This window comes from Macaca fascicularis, chromosome 10 (genome assembly GCF_037993035.2).
Source record: "Macaca fascicularis isolate 582-1 chromosome 10, T2T-MFA8v1.1".
Classification (NCBI taxonomy): domain Eukaryota; kingdom Metazoa; phylum Chordata; class Mammalia; order Primates; family Cercopithecidae; genus Macaca; species Macaca fascicularis.
In genome coordinates, this window is record NC_088384.1 from 88,447,736 (window position 1) to 88,466,228 (window position 18,493).

At 42.0% G+C, this 18,493-nt stretch overlaps 1 protein-coding gene across 12 annotated transcripts in view; it reads left to right on the forward strand.

The window, feature by feature from the left end:
- The window catches only part of ASXL1 (ASXL transcriptional regulator 1), a 76,457-nt gene that overhangs the window by 5,576 nt on the left and 52,388 nt on the right, over positions 1-18,493 (forward strand). For 8 of the 12 annotated variants that reach the window (XR_012419237.1, XR_012419238.1, XM_005568668.5 and 5 more), the window contains 2 exons: positions 2,686-2,768; positions 5,310-5,418. Coding sequence is in view for 10 of the 12 variants with exons in the window: in XM_005568668.5 (XP_005568725.3) it covers positions 2,686-2,768; positions 5,310-5,418 (192 nt within the window). In the remaining 2 variants the exon portion in view is untranslated. Of the gene's footprint in view, positions 1-2,685; positions 2,769-5,309; positions 5,419-8,123; positions 8,217-8,512; positions 8,648-18,493 lie in introns of those variants that run through there. The other 4 variants (XM_074005022.1, XM_065522974.2, XM_065522977.2 and 1 more) reach the window with 3 other exon arrangements.

Genomic DNA, 18,493 nt, shown 5'->3' on the forward strand with positions numbered 1-18,493 from the left:
TTGGGTTGTAATTTGCCCTAGTTTAGAACGTAAGAATTTGAATCTAACTCTAGATCCTGTTCTTTACCAGTGGGCCAGTGGACTTTGGAAGCTTCAGCTTTTGCAGTATGTGATTAAGGAGCTGTTGAAGGATTTTATTTGCTTTCTATTTTTATTACTATTTTTTGAGACAGAGTCTCATTCTGTCACTGTGGCTGAAGTGCAGTGGCGCCATCACAGCTCACTGCAGCTTCCACTTCGGGGCTCATGATTCTCCCACCTCAGCCTCCTGTGTAGCTGGGATTACAGGCATGTGCCACCATGCCCAGCTAGTTTTTTATATATTTTTGTAGAGACAGGGTTTCACCATGTTGCCCAGGCTGGTTTTGAACTCCTAGGCTCAAGCAATCTGCCCACCTTGGCCTCCCAAAGTGCTGGGATTACAGGTGTGAGACACTTTACCCAGCCATATATTTTTTTAGATTTTTTTTTTTTTTTTTTTTTTTTACTTGAGATGGAGTCTTGCTCTGTCACCCAGGCTGGAGTGCAGTGGCGCGATCTCAGCTCACTGCACTCAGCTTCTCCCGCCTCAGCTTCCCGAGTAGCTGGGACTACAGGCGCCCACCACCATGCCCGGCTAGTTTTTTTGTACTTTTTAGTAGAGACGGGGTTTCACCATGTTAGTCAGGATGGTTTCGATCTCCTGACCTCGTGATCCACCCGCCTCAGCCTCCCAAAGTGCTGGGATTACAGGCGTGAGCCACCGTACCTGGCCCCCATTTTCAGAAATTCTTTAAAGAGATGAGGTTTCACTGTGTTACCCAGGCTGGAGTGCTGTGGCTATACACAGGCAGGATCATGGCCCACTACATCCTGGAGCTCCTGAGCTCAAGTGACCCTCCTGCCTCAGTCTCAGCTGGGACTATAGGTGTGCACCACTGTGCCTGGCCTGTTGAAGGATTTTAGAGTTAAAAGTGATGAGGGCAGGTTTGCTTTGCTGAACATGTAAGTTCTACCACAGCAGGGATTTGGTCTTGTTTACTGTGAATCCCTAGAATTGTGCCTGGCACAAGGTAGGTGTTGCATGTGTTTGTTGATTGAAGGATGACAACAGAGTCAGAATGGATTTGAGGAAAGCAGGACTGGATGGAGGGATAGACATTAAGAGGCTGTTGTGTTGGGTCAGGAAAGAGACTGGTTTTGGGACTTGGGGGACAGATGAGAGAGAAGGATGACACCTGCGTTTCTGAATTAGGTGATTATACAGGCTGTCAATCAAGGTAGGGAATACAGGAAGAAGAGTGGGTCTGGAGAAGAGGTGAATTAGAATTGCCAATTAGATGAATTAAGAGTAGAGCTGAATTAGAGTAGATAATGAAGGGGTACAATCAGTACACAACTGAATATTTGAATCTGAAATTTGGGGGAGACGTCAGGGCTAGAGGTAGAGATTAGATAGTTATCAGAATTTAGGTAGTGGCTGAAACTGAGATGATAATGTTACCCATGGAGAATGGAAAATCTGAAAAGAGAAGCAAAGAATAGGATCATGAGAAATAGGGGTTTTATTTTAGTACCTTCTCCAAACCTTGACTTTAGTGCTGAGGTCTTATGTTCTTCCATAGAGTACCTTCCGCAGCAGACCTGTCAGACAAGATCTTGCACGTCCAGGGTGGTATGGCCGCAGACAGCAGTGTCCTATCAGACTTACTGCTTTATGTGTTGCTTGTGACAGCAGTACTTGGTTATGGTAGTTAAATGGACTATAAGATGTTAGCTTGATTTGGAGTACCCTCAGTAGCTGCACAGGTAGACAAAGTACAAAGATATTGACAGCTTTTTTCCTCTTTTAGAAGAATAACATATCTAAGAACTCTTAAAGCAAGAGAGCTGCAGTTGCACACTAAGAAAATACTGCAATACTGCCATGACTTGGTTATAGATGATGCTAACATAAATGGGATATTCTGCTTTTCATTGCACCAGTCATGCAGAATCATAGCATCATATTGCCAAATGGCAGAACGTACTGTGGCAGTTAACACCACAGATTAACAACACAGTGGCAAAAAGCACCGTTTAAAAATATGGGTACTTGGTCGGGTGTGGTGGCTCACTTCTATAATCCCAGCACTTTAGGAGGCTGAGGTGGGCAGATCACCTGAGATCAGGAGTTCGCCTGGCCAACATGGTGAAGCTCCGTCTCTACTAAAATACAAAAGCATTGGTGCAGTGATTCTTGGACTTTTATGTGCATAAGAATCACTTGGTAGGTCTGGAATAGGGGCCATGAATTTGCACACATATATATATGTATGTATAGGTAGTAATTAAACTTCCTTGGGAAAGAAAATGTGAATGCATTTCTGTCTCATGTTTCTTGTGCAGTGCTATATATTCTGTGGTTTAGCAGTATTAACAGCATCAAGTTAAACCGTAACCAATGTTGCTAAGGTCTCACATACTATACAATGTATGCTGAGAAGATATGCATCCTTAGAATTGAGAATTTGAACATTTCAGTTAATTGCAGTAACTTTCAGTAACTGGATATATGTGTGATTTGATTTCTGAAGTAATTTTAACTGTGGAAAAAGTAAGTTGTCACCAGTGGTACCTCATAGCAGAACTTTAGCCCATGATATATGGATGGATGGATATAAATGGAAATTGCACACTGAAATTAGGACGTTTATATTTCTTCAGGTTTTAGAAAACTACTCGGATGCTCCAATGACACCAAAACAGATTCTGCAGGTCATAGAGGCAGAAGGACTAAAGGAAATGAGGTTTGTATTGTTCTTGTTGCTTAACGTGAGGGTTTCATAGGACATGTGTCTTTCTGTAGTTGTGTAGTGATATGAGTAAGTAAACGTGTGTATATGTTTGTGCTTCTGTGTCTGATAGTGAAGCAGAACTATCCATTTCCCAAATTGTGTGTCGTCTGAGTGGAGGGGTAGCAGTGGGTGAACATCTATTTGTTTTCATTTAGAGGTGCAGTGGCTTTCCCCATCTCCTTGCTCTTCCTTAAATCTTGGCATAGAGCTTGTTTTTTGTGTAAGGAGGCAGGGCACATTTTCTCTCGTGCTGTTTCAGAAGTTTCAGACCTGATAGCCTCTATTGTGCCTAACACTACCCTTTTCTCTATGCTGTATCCCTGAAGTTCTTTCTTTTAGGATAAAAGAACGGTGGTCTCATCAACATAAAAAACCCACTGACTTTTTTCCCCCTACTAATTCCAGTCACATATTATATGAATTTACTAAATTTTGAGGTGACCTTTGTTTTCTAAATTTATGGCATAGTTTTCCTGGAGAAGTAACAAGTTAGAAACATAGAATTGCTGGCCTGAAAGCCAGTGACTATCTTTAATCTTTCTTTTTCCTTATCCTAACTTCAAACTTAAAAAAAAAAAAAAAGGGCTGAGTGTGATGGCCCACGCCTGTAATCCCAGCACTTTGGGAGGCCAAGGCAGGCAGATCACTTGAGGTCAGGAGTTCAAGACCAACCTGGCCAACATGGCAAAACCCATTATCTACTAAAAATACAAAGATTAGCCGGTGTGGTGATGCATGCCTGTAACCTGTAGTTCCAGCTTGGGAGGATGAGGCTGGAGAATCGCTTGAACCCAGGAGACGGAGGTTGCAGTGAGCTGAGATTGTACTGCTGCACTCCAGCCTGGACGACAGAATGAGACTCCGTCTTAAAAAAACGAAACAAAACAAAACAAAAAAAAGTCCTTAAATGAGGAAAGAGGAGAGCACTACACAGTCCCTGCCTGGGACTCAGAGCAAACTTCATGTTTTTGCTAGTCAAACTTAGCAAATTGACCTTTTAGGGTCAGAAGGCCCTCACTTTCCTGTTGTCAGTTCAAACATTCTCAAGTTGATGTTTTGTGGGGAGGGAAGATTTAAGATTGTCTACATCACATTTATTTGACTTGTACTTATCCACTGTGTAGTGTTATAATTGTGCTTTATTTTTGTTTTTATGGGCTGTTTCCCATCATGCTGCTGTCTGCATTGCTGTTGGACCACTTTGCCTATAGAAGGTAAATGAGTCCCTTTGGGACATATGGAATTGAAAACCTTAACTTGTTTCTGCTTCTTGTTCTTAGAGGAATTATGAAGCAGTCATGGTGGCTCATGATGAGTGAGCAGCTCTGTAATTTGTAGACAGAGGTATAATATGTAGGAGTCACAGAAGAGCTGTGCCAACATGCTGTTCTCCTTGTAGCAGAGATGCTAGCACACCCACTTGATACTCCAGATTTTGCACAAGGTTTCTTTTAGAGATTGGTTCTTGGTGAAAAATTTTTTAGCATCCAGTGTGTTCCAAGGCAAAATAAGTAATAGTTTTTTAATGGTTTTTTTTGACTCAGAATTTATTTTTAACACTGCATAAATTAGGGCCTCTAGTTCTGAAACATGCGAAGAGGCTTACTTAAGCTATTTATATATTTTTTAACATGCTGGGGAGAGGGAAAAGAGGGTGCACAGGTGACTCCTAGCACTAATATGCTAGTGCCAAACTCAGTTAATATTAATAATGGGCATTTGTTGATTTTTTTGGTAGCTTTTCTATTTTAAGATTCAGTAAGTAAGCATCCTTCGCACTGAACTGTCACTGTTTCGCAACCTGCTGTTGTGGTAAGGACCATGAAACAACTGAGTATGCCATTGTTTTAGTTTAATGTTTAAGCATTACTGGGAACTAAATCCACTTGACTGTCTTTTTGCATTTAGGTTTAAATAATTGTTCCCGCATAGATACAGAATAAAACTCAATCTCCCCACTCCCAACAGAGAAAAAAAACAAATGAAAATACTGTTCTTTTTGTTTACTTACTAGAAAATGTTTAACTGGAAAAAAAGTTCTGCTTGTTTTATTGGCAAAGGACCATTGATTTTGTGATTCTTTGTGATAATCTGTGGCAGTTTCTGAGTATGATATGTAAATTGAAATATAGAGGCTAGGAAGCTTTTAATAGTAAAATTTTATTAAAATTTTATTTATTAAAATATAATTTGAAAAAATTGTGTGGTTTTTCTAAATTTCTTGAAAATTTGATTTATATTGTCAAAAAGCACTGAAGAAGTGTTAGGTATGGATTTCAAGTATCACTTAATGTTTATTCCAGAGTTCCCTGAGTGTGATTTATGTGAATTTCATTTGGTTATTCTTTTACTATTTTCACAGTGAAATTGTCATGAGATTTTTTCTTTTGTATTTCTTGCTTAGCTTTTTCTCATTTAAGAATGAATTGGAGGGATTAGGTCTTTAGGCAGATGGATTATATGACCCTCATCCATTCTTTTGTGGTTTTACAGTGGGACGTCCCCTCTCGCATGCCTCAATGCTATGCTACATTCCAATTCAAGAGGAGGAGAGGGGTTGTTTTATAAACTGCCTGGCCGAATCAGCCTTTTCACACTCAAGGTAAGTGATATAAACTCTGTCTTGGTGCATTGATTCTTGGACTTTTAATGTGCATAAGAATCACCTGGTAGGTCTGGAATAGGGGCCATGAATTTGCATTTCTTATGCAGTCAGATGACACTGATGTTGTTCTTTTTTTTTTTTTTGAGACGTAGTCTCGCTCTATCACCCAGGCTGGAGTGCAATGGGGCGAGATCTTGGCTCATTGCAACCTCTGCCTCCCGTGTTGAAGAGATTCTCCTGCCTCAACCTCCCAAGTAGTTGGGACTACGGGCACGTGCTACCACGCCCAGCTAATTTTTAAATTTTTTTAATAGAGACGGGGTTTCGCCATGTTGGCCGGGCTGGCCTCGAAATCCTGACCTCAGGTGATCCACCTGCGTCGGCCTCCCAAAGTGCTGGGATTACAGGCATGAGCCACCACACCTGGCCAGATGCTGTTAGTTGTAAATGGCACTTTGAGGTGTTCGAATATGAATCGGATATTAGAAATTATTTAGTCATAGCAGCTCTTGTCTGTGTGTTCATCTTTGCTTGTCTGTATCTTTGTAGATTGTACAAAATTGAAGCATAACTATGTATGGGGATAATTGCAGATGTGCCTTTTTTTTTTTTTTTTTTTAATTCTGAGATGGAGTCTCGCTCTGTTGCCCAGGCTGGAGTGCAGTGGTGCAATCTCAGCTCATTGCAACCTCCACCTCCCAGGTTCAAGCAGTTCTGCCTCAGCCTCCTGAGTAGCTAGGATTACAGGCGTGCACTACCATGCCCAGGTAATTTTTGTATTTTTAGTAGAGACGGGGTTTCACCATGTTGGCCAGGCTTGTCTTGAACTCCTGACCTCATGATCTATCCGCCTCAGCCTCCCAAAGTGCTCGGATTACAGGCGTGAGCCACCGCGCCAGGCCACAGATGTGCCTTAATTAGGATTTTGTTGTAGTAATTATGTGTAGAATAAATTACTGGGCAGCTAAAGTAAGACCTACTGTATGGAAAATAACTGAAATGTGAACATAGTTGTGGAAATTAAAAAACTCATTAACATTTACTAAGTGACAGTAATTATAAAGGAAGAGTACTTAAATCAGGTAGAGTTCATAATAAAGCTTAAATAGGGCTGAAATGAACAGGCTAATTATTTTTCCACCATTTGTGATATATATGGCAATCATTTAGACCAGGGATCTGAAAACATTTTCTGTAAAGGACCAGAAAATCAATGTTTTTCGTTTTGTGGATCATACTGTCTTTGTCTTAAGCACTCAGGTCTGTCCTTGTAGTAGGAAAGCAGCCATACCCAAATGATTGGGCATGGCTGTGTCCCAATAAAAAAAAAAAAAAAGAGTATTTTGTGTACAGATGTTTGTTTTACTTATGAAAACAGGCTGCAGGTCAGATTTGATTTGGGGCTCTACTTTGCTGACCCCTGATTTAGACATAAGATGACTTGTTGACATTGGAGAAACTGAGAATTTGATGCTGACCCTTTCATTCTTCCATAGTGTGTTATAAATTGTAGCGGTCAGTACAAACTTTTTTCTTTAAGTTTTGTTTTCTTGATGGACTGTATTCAAAATAAATACCTGAACAAATACCAACTATAAAACATGAAGCCATAAAACTTGGTCTTTATATATAAATAAAGTTTGTCTTGTGGTCAGATATCTGCTGTTTTCTATATTGTTTTTATATCCAGTAGTTTGGTCTTCTTTTTCCTTTCAGTTTTGCATACTTTTCTTGTGATTGAGCCTTGGAAGAGACAGAGCCACTGAGCTCAAAACCTAGCTTTGTAGGGTCGGGTGTGGTGGTTCACACCTGTAATCCCAGCACTTTGGGAGGCTAAGGCAGGAGGGTTGCTGAAACTCAGGAGCATGAGACCTTGTCTCTATTTAAAAAAAAAAAAAAGCCTTGCATGGTGGTGTGTGTGCGGTGGTGTGTGTGCTTGTAATCTTAGCTACTCAGGAGGCTGAGGCAGAAGGGTAGCTTGGAGATAGAGGCTGCAGTGAGCTGTGATCACACCACTGCTCTCCAGCCCAGGCCACATAGCAAGACCCTGTCTCAAAACGAAAACCTAGCTTTGTAACTTGGGAGGGATTTAACCCCTCTTTTTGGTGGAATGTGCATCCCTGGCATTGAGTCAGTCCTTAATAAATGATAGTCTTTATGATGATCTGAGGTTTATCATCCTTAATTGCCTGTTAATAGCACTTTTCTATTAATGTTATATATTTTTTGAGACAGGGTCTTGTTCTGTCACCTGGGCTGGAGTGCAGTGGCACAATCACAGGTCACTGCAGCCTTGACCTCCTAGGCTCAAGTGGTCCTCCTACCTCAGCCTTCTGAGTAGCTAGGACTGCAGGCACATACCACCATGCCTGGCTAATTTTTTTGTATTTTTTGTGGAGAAGGAGTTTTGCCATGTTGCCCAGGCTAGTCTCGAACTCCTGGGGTCAAGCGATCCACTGACTGTGGCCTCCCAAAGTGCCAGGATTACAGACAGGAGCCACTGCACCTGGTCTATTATTTTTTAATGTAATATTAATTTATATTTTTAGAAACAGGGTCTCACTCTGTTGTCCACAGCTAGAGTGCAGTGGTATAATCATAGCTCACTGTAGCCTTGAACTCCTGGGCTCAAGCAGTAGTGCCACCTCAGCCTCCCGAGTGGCGTACACCACCACCCGGCTAATTTTTAAATTTTTTTGTAGAGATGAAGTCTTGCTATGTTGGTTAAACTGGTCTCAAACTCCTGGCCTCAAGTGATCTTCCCACCACAGCTTCACAAAGCACTGGGATTACAGGTGTGAGCAACCATACCTGGCCCTCTGTTATCATATATATAGTGTACTGTTACATATGTTGTAATTATATACAGTTGTAATTATTTAATACATATTATATGTTTATTACAAATATGCCTGTTAATGGTATATTCTATTTTTAAAAGGAAGGATAGTTACTTTTTTCTATGAGTATCTTAAGGGCAGGAACTGAGTTTTATTTATGTTTGTAATTTGGCTCTGGGCAGAATTCTTGCTTGGCATAGTACATGCTTTATGCGTCAACTGAATTATATTTCTTCATCTTAATTTTACAGGCATGAGCCACTGCACCAGGCCCCTTCATCTTAATTTTAATATATCTTTGAATAAACACCATTGTATGAACCTGCTGTAAGCTTGGGAGTGGTCTGTTAGTCTACAGCTTGTGTCTGAGACGTGCTAATTGAATATTTGCTCAGTACGTCATTTTAAGTGCCGTTGGCTTTATGTTGCTTATCCTTCATAGTATCTTGTTCATTGGCCTTTTACATCCATAGGCATCACTTCTCTGATATTCGTTGTGCTCTTATAATGGATTAATGGTTTGCTTGGTTGGTTTCTCTAGTTAGACTGTAAACTCCTTGAGAGCAGAGTCTGTATTTTATTCATTACTCACAGTACTAGGTACATAGTTGCCTTCAATAAATATATATTTAACGAACGAATTTAGTGAATAATGGCTACATTTTTGTACTTTGTTATTCTTTTTTTCTTTTTTTTTTCCTGAGACCATGTCTTGCTCTGTCACCCATGCTGGAGTGTGGTGGTGTGATCTTGGCTCACTGCAACCTCCACCTCCCAGGTTCAAGTGATTCTCCTGCCTCAGCCTCCCGAGTAGCTGGGACTACAGGCGTGCACCACCATGCCTGGCTAATTTTTGTATTTTTAGTAGAGATGGAATTTTACTATGTTGGCCAGGCTGGTCTTGAACTTTTGACCTCGTGATCCATCTGCCTCGGCCTCTCAAAGTGTTGGGATTACAGGCGTGAGCCACCACACCCAACCTTCATTATTCTTTTGACATTTGATGATAAATACTGTTACTAATTTTCTTTTTGTTTTTCTTTTTTTTTTTTTGGTAGAGACAGTCTCACTTTGTTGCCCAGGCTGGTCTTGAACTTTTGGACTCAAACATCCACCCACCTCAGCCTCCCAAAGTGTTGGGATTACAGGCATGAGCCACCTCGTCTGTCCTTGTTCATAATTTTGATGGGCTGGGCGCAGTGGCTCACACCTGTAATCCCAGCACTTTGGGAGGCTGAGGTGGGTGGATCACTTGAGGTCAGGAGTTCAAGACCAGCCTGGCCAACATGGTGAAACCCCGTCTCTACTAAAAATACAAAAATTAACTGGGCGTGGGTGTGCACGCCTGTAATCCTAGCTACTCAGGAGGCTGAGGCAGGAGAATCGCCTTAACCCGGGAGATGGAAGTTGCAGTGAGCTGAGATCGTGCCATTGCACTCCAGCCTGGGTGACAAGAGTGAAACTCCATCTCAAAAACAATTTTGATGAAACTGTCCCTAGATTTGCATCTGGCATCTAGCTCATGTCTCAGAGCCAGAATGAAGAATGCTTTCCTCTGGGTTTGGTAGAATTTTAGCTTGGTTAATTATGTGTGTGTCTTAATTTTTTTGACCTATTATAAAAGCAATATACGTAAATGCAACAGAGAAAATGAAAGTCACCCATAAAATTCTACCTGTGGCCAGCTGTGATGGCTCATGCCTGTAATCTCGGCACTTTGGGAGGTCGAGGCGGGTGGATCACTTGAGGTCAGGAGTTCGAGACCAGCCTGGCCAACATGGTGAAACCCTGTCTCTACGAAAAATGTGAAAATTAGCTGGGCGTGGTGGCGGGCACCTGTAATTACAGCTACTTGGGAGGCTGAGGCTGGAGAATTGCTCAATCCTGGGAGGTGGAGGTTGCAGTGAGCTGAGATCGCACCACTGCACTCTAGCCTTGGTGACAGAGACTCTTACCTCAAAAAAGAAAAATTCAGATACCTGTAACCTAAATAATTAATGTTTGAAAAAGTTTAATCATTGCTTGTTTCATTCAGTTAATATATTTTGAACCACTTGCCATGGTGTTACATATAGACATGTCGTGTGTGTGTGTGTGTGTGTGTGTGTGTGTGTATATGTATGTATGTATTTATTTTATGAGACAGGGTCTCACTTTGTCATCCAGGTTGGAGTTCAGTGGTACAATCATGGCTTACTGCACCCTTGACTTCCTGGGCTCAAGCAGTCCTTCCGGCTTCCCTAGTAGTTGGGACAACAGGCGCATGCCAACACACCGAGCTAATTTTTGTAGTTTTTGTAGAGGTGGGAGTTCACTAGTCTTGAATTCCTGAGCTCAAGCAATCCTCCCATCTTGGCTTCCCAAAGTGCTGGGATTATAGGCATGAGCCACTGTGCTCAGCCAGTTTTTTATTTTTAGATACAAGGTCTCGCTCTGTGGCCTAAAGCTAGATGGTGCAGTGGCACCATCATAGCTCACTACAACCTTGAGCTCCTGGGCTCAAGGAATCTTCCTGTCAGCCTCCCTAGTAGCTGGGACCACAGGCATGCACCACTACACCTAATGAAAAAAATTTTTTTTTAATAGAGATGGAGGGGGTTCTCACTTTGTTCCTCAGGCTAGTCTCAAACTCCTGGCCTCAAGCAATCCTCTGCTTCAGCCTCCTGAAGTGCTGGGATTACAGGTGTGAGCCATGGTGCCCAGCCCCTTATTCTTTTTGAAGACTATTTTAAGAATTCCAGATTTCCAACCATGAATGTGTGATTACTAACTAGTCTCTTGTTATATGCCTCATTAACACCACACTGTCCCCCAGAAGTGCAGGCATTTAGTTTATTGTTACTCAGGAATAGATGAGAAAGGATATCAAAGATCTGAACCAGCTGATTATCATCTTGATCACTTGAGAACTCAGGTCTGTCCAATAAACACCATAATCCAAGGTGGTGTTAAATACATATTTTTATTTTTTACTTTACGTTTCTTTATTTTGAAAAATTTCAAACCTATATAAAAATTGAAGGAGTACCATAGTGACTTAGTTCATTTTCTAGTACTTATAACAGAATATCCTAAAGTAATTTATATAGAAAAGTAATTTATTTCTTACAGTTATGGAGGCCAAGGTCAAGGGGACACATCTGGTCGGTGTTTTGCCATAGTTGGCCAGACTGGTCTTGAACTCCTGACCTCAAGGCCTGCCTTGGCCTCCCAAAGTGCTGGGATTACAGGCATGAGCCACCGTGCCTAGCCACCTCTAAGCACTTTAGATGGTATGTCTTAAGAGCAAAGACATGGCCTGGTGCAGTGGCTCACGTCTGTAATCCCAGCACTTGCAAGGCTGAGGCGGGTGGATCACCTTGAGGTCAAGAGTTCGAGGCGAAACCCTGTCACTACTAAAAATACAAAAAATTAGCCAGGAGTGGTGGCATGCGCCTGTAATCCCAGCTACACGGGAGGCTGAGGCTGGAGAATCACTTGAACCCAGGAGGCAGAGGCTGCGGTGAGCCAAGCCTCTAGCCTGGGTGACAGAGCAAGACTTGGTCTCAAAAAAAAAAAGCGAAAAAAAGAACAAAGACATTTTCCTACATAACCACAATGCCATTATCGCCCAGGCTGGAGTGCAGTGGCGTGATCACAACTCACTGCAACCTTAGCTTCCTGGGCTCAAGCGATCCTCCCACTTTAGCCTCCCAAGTAGTTGGGACCACAGTTGCATGCCACTGTGGCTGAGTAATTTTTGTGTGTGTGTTTTTTTTTTTCTTTTTTTTTTTTTTTTTTTTTTTTTTTGAGACAGAGTCTCGCTCTGTCGCCCAGGCTGGAGTGCGGTGGCCGGATCTCAGCTCACTGCAAGCTCCGCCTCCCGGGTTCACGCCATTCTCCTGCCTCAGCCTCCCGAGTAGCTGGGACTACAGGCGCCCGCCACCTCGCCCGGCTAGTTTTTTGTATTTTTTTAGTAGAGACGGGGTTTCACCGTGTTAGCCAGGATGGTCTCGATCTCCCGACCTCGTGATCCGCCCGTCTCGGCCTCCCAAAGTGCTGGGATTACAGGCTTGAGCCACCGCGCCCGGCCTTTTTCTTTTTTTTTTTAATAGAGATAGGATTTTGCCGTGTTGCTCAGCCTGGTCTTGACCTCCTGTGCTGAAACCATCTGCCCACCTTGAACTCCCAAAGTGCTAGGATTATAGGCGTGAACCACCGTGCCCAGGCTTTGACTGTGTTTTGACAGCAACCCATCATGTGAGGTCAGGTGTAGAAATTTCCATTTTTGGCGTCAGGTTGGCACTCCATTTTGGAGTTTCTTGGAGTTTTGGATAAGGGATGCTCAACCTGTATATTTGATATTTTATATATAGATGCTTACATCAGTACTTGGAGCTAGTCCTCAATGGTGGGATAGTTGAAAATTATCTCTACTTTGAGTTCTTGATTTGAATTCTTTTTTCTTAAGCTTTTCCTAATCTGTCAGTGTTGATTATTGCCCAGCTAGAGGTAGGATTTGTATTGTTTTTCACACTTGGGATTTCCTGTTGTCATAAGATCATTGTGAACTCCCTTGTAGTGTTGTACATTCTTAGGACTTTCATGCTGAAATACCATGCTTTTGTGAAATGGTGGTTGTGTCTTTGCTGAGTTTAAATAGGGTCCAGGCTGGGCATGGTGGCTTATGCTTACCCCGTCTCAAAAAAAACCCTCAGCTAAATAGGCCAGGCTTGGTGGCTCATGCCTGTAATCCCAGCACTTTGGGAGGCCGAGGCGGGTGGATCACCTGTGGTCAGGAGTTCGAGACCAGCCTGGCTAACATGGTGAAGCCATGTCTCTATTAAAAATATAAAAACTAGCTGGGTATAGTGGTGCACGCCTGTAGTCCCAGCTACTTGGGAGGCTGAGGCAGGAGAATCACTTGAACCCAGGAAGCAGAGGTTGCAGTGAGCCGAGATTGCACCACTGCCTCCAGCCTGGGCAACACAGTGAGACTCTCTCTCTCACACACACACACACACAAATAAATTGGGTTCGTAAATGGTGATTCCAGCACTCACTGTCAGACTTCAGTCTTTTTTTTTTTTTTTTTTTTTGAGACAGAGTCTCCTGTCACCCAGGCTGGAGAGCAGTGGTGCAATCTCAGCTTACTGCAACCTCCACCTTCTGGGTTCAAGCAATTCTCCTGCCTCAGCCTCCTGAGTAGCTGGGATTACAGGTGCAGGCCACCACACCCAGCTAATTTGTTTATTTATTATTATTATTATTTTTTTTAGTAGAGATGGAGTTTTGCCATGTTGGTCAGGCTGGCTTTGAACTCCTGACCTTAGGTGATCCACATGCCTTGTCCTCCCAAAGTGCTGGGATTACAGGTGTGAGCCACCGTGCCCAGCCAACATTATTCACTTTTGTTGTTACAGAAGATGTCACGGCTCCACTTTGGGAGGCAGGTGGATCACCTGAGGTCAGGAGTTCGAGATCAGCCTGGCTAACATGGTGAAACCCCATCTCTACTAAAAATACAAAAATTAGCTCGGTGTGGTGGTGGGTGCCTGTAATCCCAGCCACTTGGGAGGCTGAGGCAGGAAACTTTTGAACCTGGGAGGCGGAGGATGCAGTGAGCCGATTGTGCAACTGCACTCTAGCCTGGGCAACAAGAACAAGACTCCGTCCCGCCCGCCCCCAAAAAAAGGAGAAAAAGAAATAGATGACTACATTTAAAGTATCTTCCATTTAAATCCATAGTTGGCAAATAAAGGAATAAGCAAAGGAGGAACAGAGTGAGATAATTACTGCATTTTTACAATGTTAAATAATTACAATTAAAATTTTTGTGTACAATTCCACATTTAATAGAAAATTGCAAATGACTTATTGCCAGGTGTGGTGTCTTATGTCTATAATCCCAGTACTTTGGGAGCCCAAGGTGGGAGAATCGCTTGAGCCCTGGAATTTGAGATCAGTCTGGGCAACATAGTGAAACTTTGTCTCTACAAAAAATAAACAAAATTAGCCAGGTGTGGTAGCCTGCATCTGTAGCTGGAGGTACTGGGGAAGCTGATGTGAGAGGATTGCTTGAGCCCAGGGAGGTTGAGGCTGCAGCTGACATCAAGTCACTGGACTCTATCCTGGGTGACTAATTGAGACCCTGTCTCAACGAACAAAGAATCAAACGAAAAAAACCCAAATGATTTACTTACCATTAAATACCAAGAAAAGAATGACTGGAGTAAGCTTAGGTTTAGATACAATAAAATCATGGAGCTTAACATTTGAAAGGCATTTTTGACTTCATAGGTGCATAGTGGTCCTTTTTAAAAATGCAAGTCATGGCTGGGTGCGGTGGCTCACACCTGTACTGTAATCCCAGCACTTTGGTAGGCCGAGGCGGGCAGAACACGAGGTCAGGAGATGAGACCATCCTGGCTAACACATGAAACCCTGTTTCTACTAAAAATAAAAAAAAAAAATTAACCAGATGTGGTGGCGGGCATCTGTAGTCCCAGCTACTCGGGAGGCTGAGGCAGGAGAATGGCATGAACCTGGGAGGCGGAGCTTGCAGTGAGCTGAGATTGCGCCACTGCACTCCGGCCTGGGCGACAGAGCAAGACTCTGTCTAAAAAAAAAAAATATGCAAGTCACATCATGTCACTTTTCTGCTTGGCCATTGCCTACTTCTCAAACGGTTCTCCTAGCACTCTCTAATTGGTCATTCATCGTGTTTCAGCTATCCTGTGACCTTCAGCCTATTTCTCAAACACCCCAATCTTGGGTACACTTTAGGGCTCTTGCATTTGCTAGCTTGTTTACCTGGAAAATTCTGCGGTAACTTCTTGCACATAATAAGTACTAATAAATATTGGCTGAATGCAACCAAAAAAGCTGACTTCGGTGGTAGAAGTAGTAGAAGAGAACATTACCTGGCTTAGCCTCCCAAAGTCCTGAGATTACAGGCATGAGCCAGCGCACCTGGCCTCTTGCTGTCTTTAGAGCAATTCTGCATAAATCTGTGGAATAATCTGCTGACATTAGAAATAAACCTTTCTTTCTCAGACTGTGGCCATAATCTGGTTCCTTTTAATTGCTGAAGGGAGAAACTGAACCCTTAGGAACTGTTTAAACATTCAAGGTGTTTTTCAGATATATTATTCCTGTTAGAGTTTTGAACTTTGATCATCTTGTTAGAAAAAAGAGGCCAAGCCCTGTGCCTCATGCCCATAATCCCGGCATTTTGGGAGACTGAGTCATCAGGAAATCACTTGAGCCCAGGAGTTTGGTACCAGCCTGGGCAACATATGGAGACCTTATCTCTACAAAAAACAAATTAGCCAAGTGTGGTGGTGCATGCCTGTGGTCCCAGCTACTTGGGAGGCTGAGATGGGAGGATTGCTTGAGCCTGGAAAGTTGAGGCTGCAGTGAGCTGTGATTGTTCCACTGCACTCCAGCCTGGGCAACAGAGTAAGACCCTGTCTCAAAAAAAAAAAAAAAAAAAAAGGAATTTTTGCATTTGTTTAAAAATGAATGGTAGCAACATTTTAGATTATAACTTATGTAGTCTGTGTGAATCTCATAAAATACATGTGATTTTTAATGCTTAGAATCCTAGAATTTTAGTGAGGGAGGAGCTCTCAAGTTGTCTAATTCACTTTCATTTTACAGATAAAACTAAACTTCTGATAGATGAAAGGATTTATACCATACTTCTATATGATAATTGTATATGGCTGAGTTGAGATTAGAACCCAGGACCCAATCTTTGATTTGATTTCTTTTCATTATGCCAATTTAGAATAAAGTTTTTTCTCTTGGTTTTCTGACCTTTGGCCACTTCATCTTTTCAAGGATCTTGTAAGTTTCTTGATATTTCTCAAAATGTCAGTTTTATTCTCTTCAGTGAAAGTTCTTGTTAAGTGAAAGTAGCCTTTCATATCCTTAAATGTGAACCTGTTCCTTATGGCTTGAGTTTTTGCACTCTCCATTATATTGGCATTTAAATAGTTGTTGGTTTTCTGTTCTGTGCCAGGTTGAGTGATACATGGTGGTAGTAAGAGCACTGGAATAGGAGTCAAGGACTGAGGTACAGCATAGCACCTCATGTATTACTTGGGTATCTCCACTTATCTCTAACACTGAAGAGGTATAATTGGTTGTTTAAAAACTGCGGGTGTAAAACGCTAGTATCACATGAAATGGAACTGCAGAATATAAATGGATGACTCTGAAACTGCTTTTGAAACAAGCATGAGGGCTCAGTTTCTCCATCTCTTGTGGGCTTCACCTTTTTTTTTTTTTTTTTTGAGACAGAGTCTCGCTGTGTTGCCCAGGCTGGAGTGCAGTGGTGTATCTTGGCTCACTGCAACCTCCGCCTGGGTTCAAGCGATTCTCCTGCCTCCGCCTCCCGAGTAGCTGGGATTACAGGTGTGTGCCACCATGCCCGGCTAATTTTTGTATATTTAGTAGAGATGGGGTTTCACTATATTGGCCAGGCTGGTCTTAAATTTCTGACCTCAAGTGATCCACCTGCCTTGGCCTCCCAAAGTACTAGAATTACAGGTGTTAGCCACTGTGCCCGACCAGCAATCTGGTTTTAAGGGAGGCTTTGACCCCTCATTTGGTAAAAGGTTCCTTCTTTGACTGATTCCCAAAGGACATCTGGATCTATCTTCAAAAGAAGGGATATTCCACTGTCAGTATTCCTAGCTAGTTCTGGGAGAAGAGAGAACTTGATTGTTTTCGGGGTGCTGGCCAGAGTCTGGTTTTATGCCCAAGAGATGAACTGCCTTTTGTCCTTCTACCTCCTGAAGTTCAGAGCCCTGTGAAAATGAGGTGGTAAAGGTTAAGTAGCAGTAGTTTGAAAAGCGCCAGCACTGGGATGATTTCGTGGTAGCCTAGTGGAGTGGGCAGGATGCTTGCTTCAGAGGTGCTAAAGGGATGTATTTTTTTAAACAAGAAGGTTATAAATGTTTCTTTTTGATTTTAAAGCATGAGGGTTCTGGGAAAATTAGAAGATTGTACATATTCTAGGCTTCCTTGGGACTGTGTTTTTAAAAAATAAGCTTTTCTTTGGGTCAGCCAGTATGAAAACTGTGCATTTGATCTCAATCCTTCAGGTCAGGCTTTTGGGGGAGAGTTAGTTGAAGAATTTGTTTAGTCTAAGAAAGTTGCTTCTAGCTTAGCTAAATCTAGAAGAAAAAATGGAGCCTGATGTTTGAGTGCTAACTGTATTCCAGACAGACGTTATACTCCTTATATTGGTCCTTTTGAAGCGTAAATATGTTTCCATGTCCTGTAGTAATGAGGAAATTGCCTGTGAGAGTTTAAGTAAATTATACAAAGTAACACTTTTGGTTGAGAGATTTGTCTTTAATACAGAAAGGACAGGTTAGGAACTTTGAAGCTTCAACTAAATGAGTCAGTTCTCAAATGTTTGAGAAGCATACTCGAGGTTCTAGAGGAATATCTTAATTAATTTGTACATCATGAGAGGAGTAAGGAGCAAAAATATGTATAATTTCTTTTGAATGATGCTATCTTTTTTGATGCAGTGGTGCTAAATGGGCTTTGCTTGTTTGATACTTCTTAAACGCATTAGCTAATTATTTTGTTTTAGTCTTCTCTTTTGGAATACAGATGACCCCTCTGGTTGGTTTTCTTTGGAAAGTTATCTGTCCTGACAATTATACTTCTAAAACTTCAACTTTTTTTTTTAGTCTTCATTTCCATTGCCACCACCCTATCCTAAATTATCCTCCTATGCTGGATACTGAAATAGCTTCTGCCTGATCTACTTACTTTCACTTCGCCCCCTTATGATCCAGTGCTTTGCTCCTTTTAATCCAGTGGCCAGAGGGATTTTTTTCAAAACATAATTTGATTATGATAGATCTATGTTTGATACTTATCCATGGTTTCCCACAGCAGTTGCAGAAAAATCCAAACCTTGTTTGGCCACACTGCCCTTCTTTCAGAAATTTGAATTCCTTAAGCTTTTTCCAGTTTCAGGATTTCTCATTTTGAACTCTTTCTCCTCCACTTTTTCCTGGCCACAGGTTTCAAGAGCTGACAAGTTACCTCAGTTCTTAAGAGGATCCTTCGCTTATCTCTAAATTGGATTTTCCTGTGTCCGAACCTTACTTGTTATCATAAGTTTATAATTATTTGGGTGATTGTTTGATGTGTCTCTCCTGACTGGGCCTTAGGGGCAGAGAATCTGTATTATTTTGTTCTTGTTTATATCCCTAGGAGCTCTT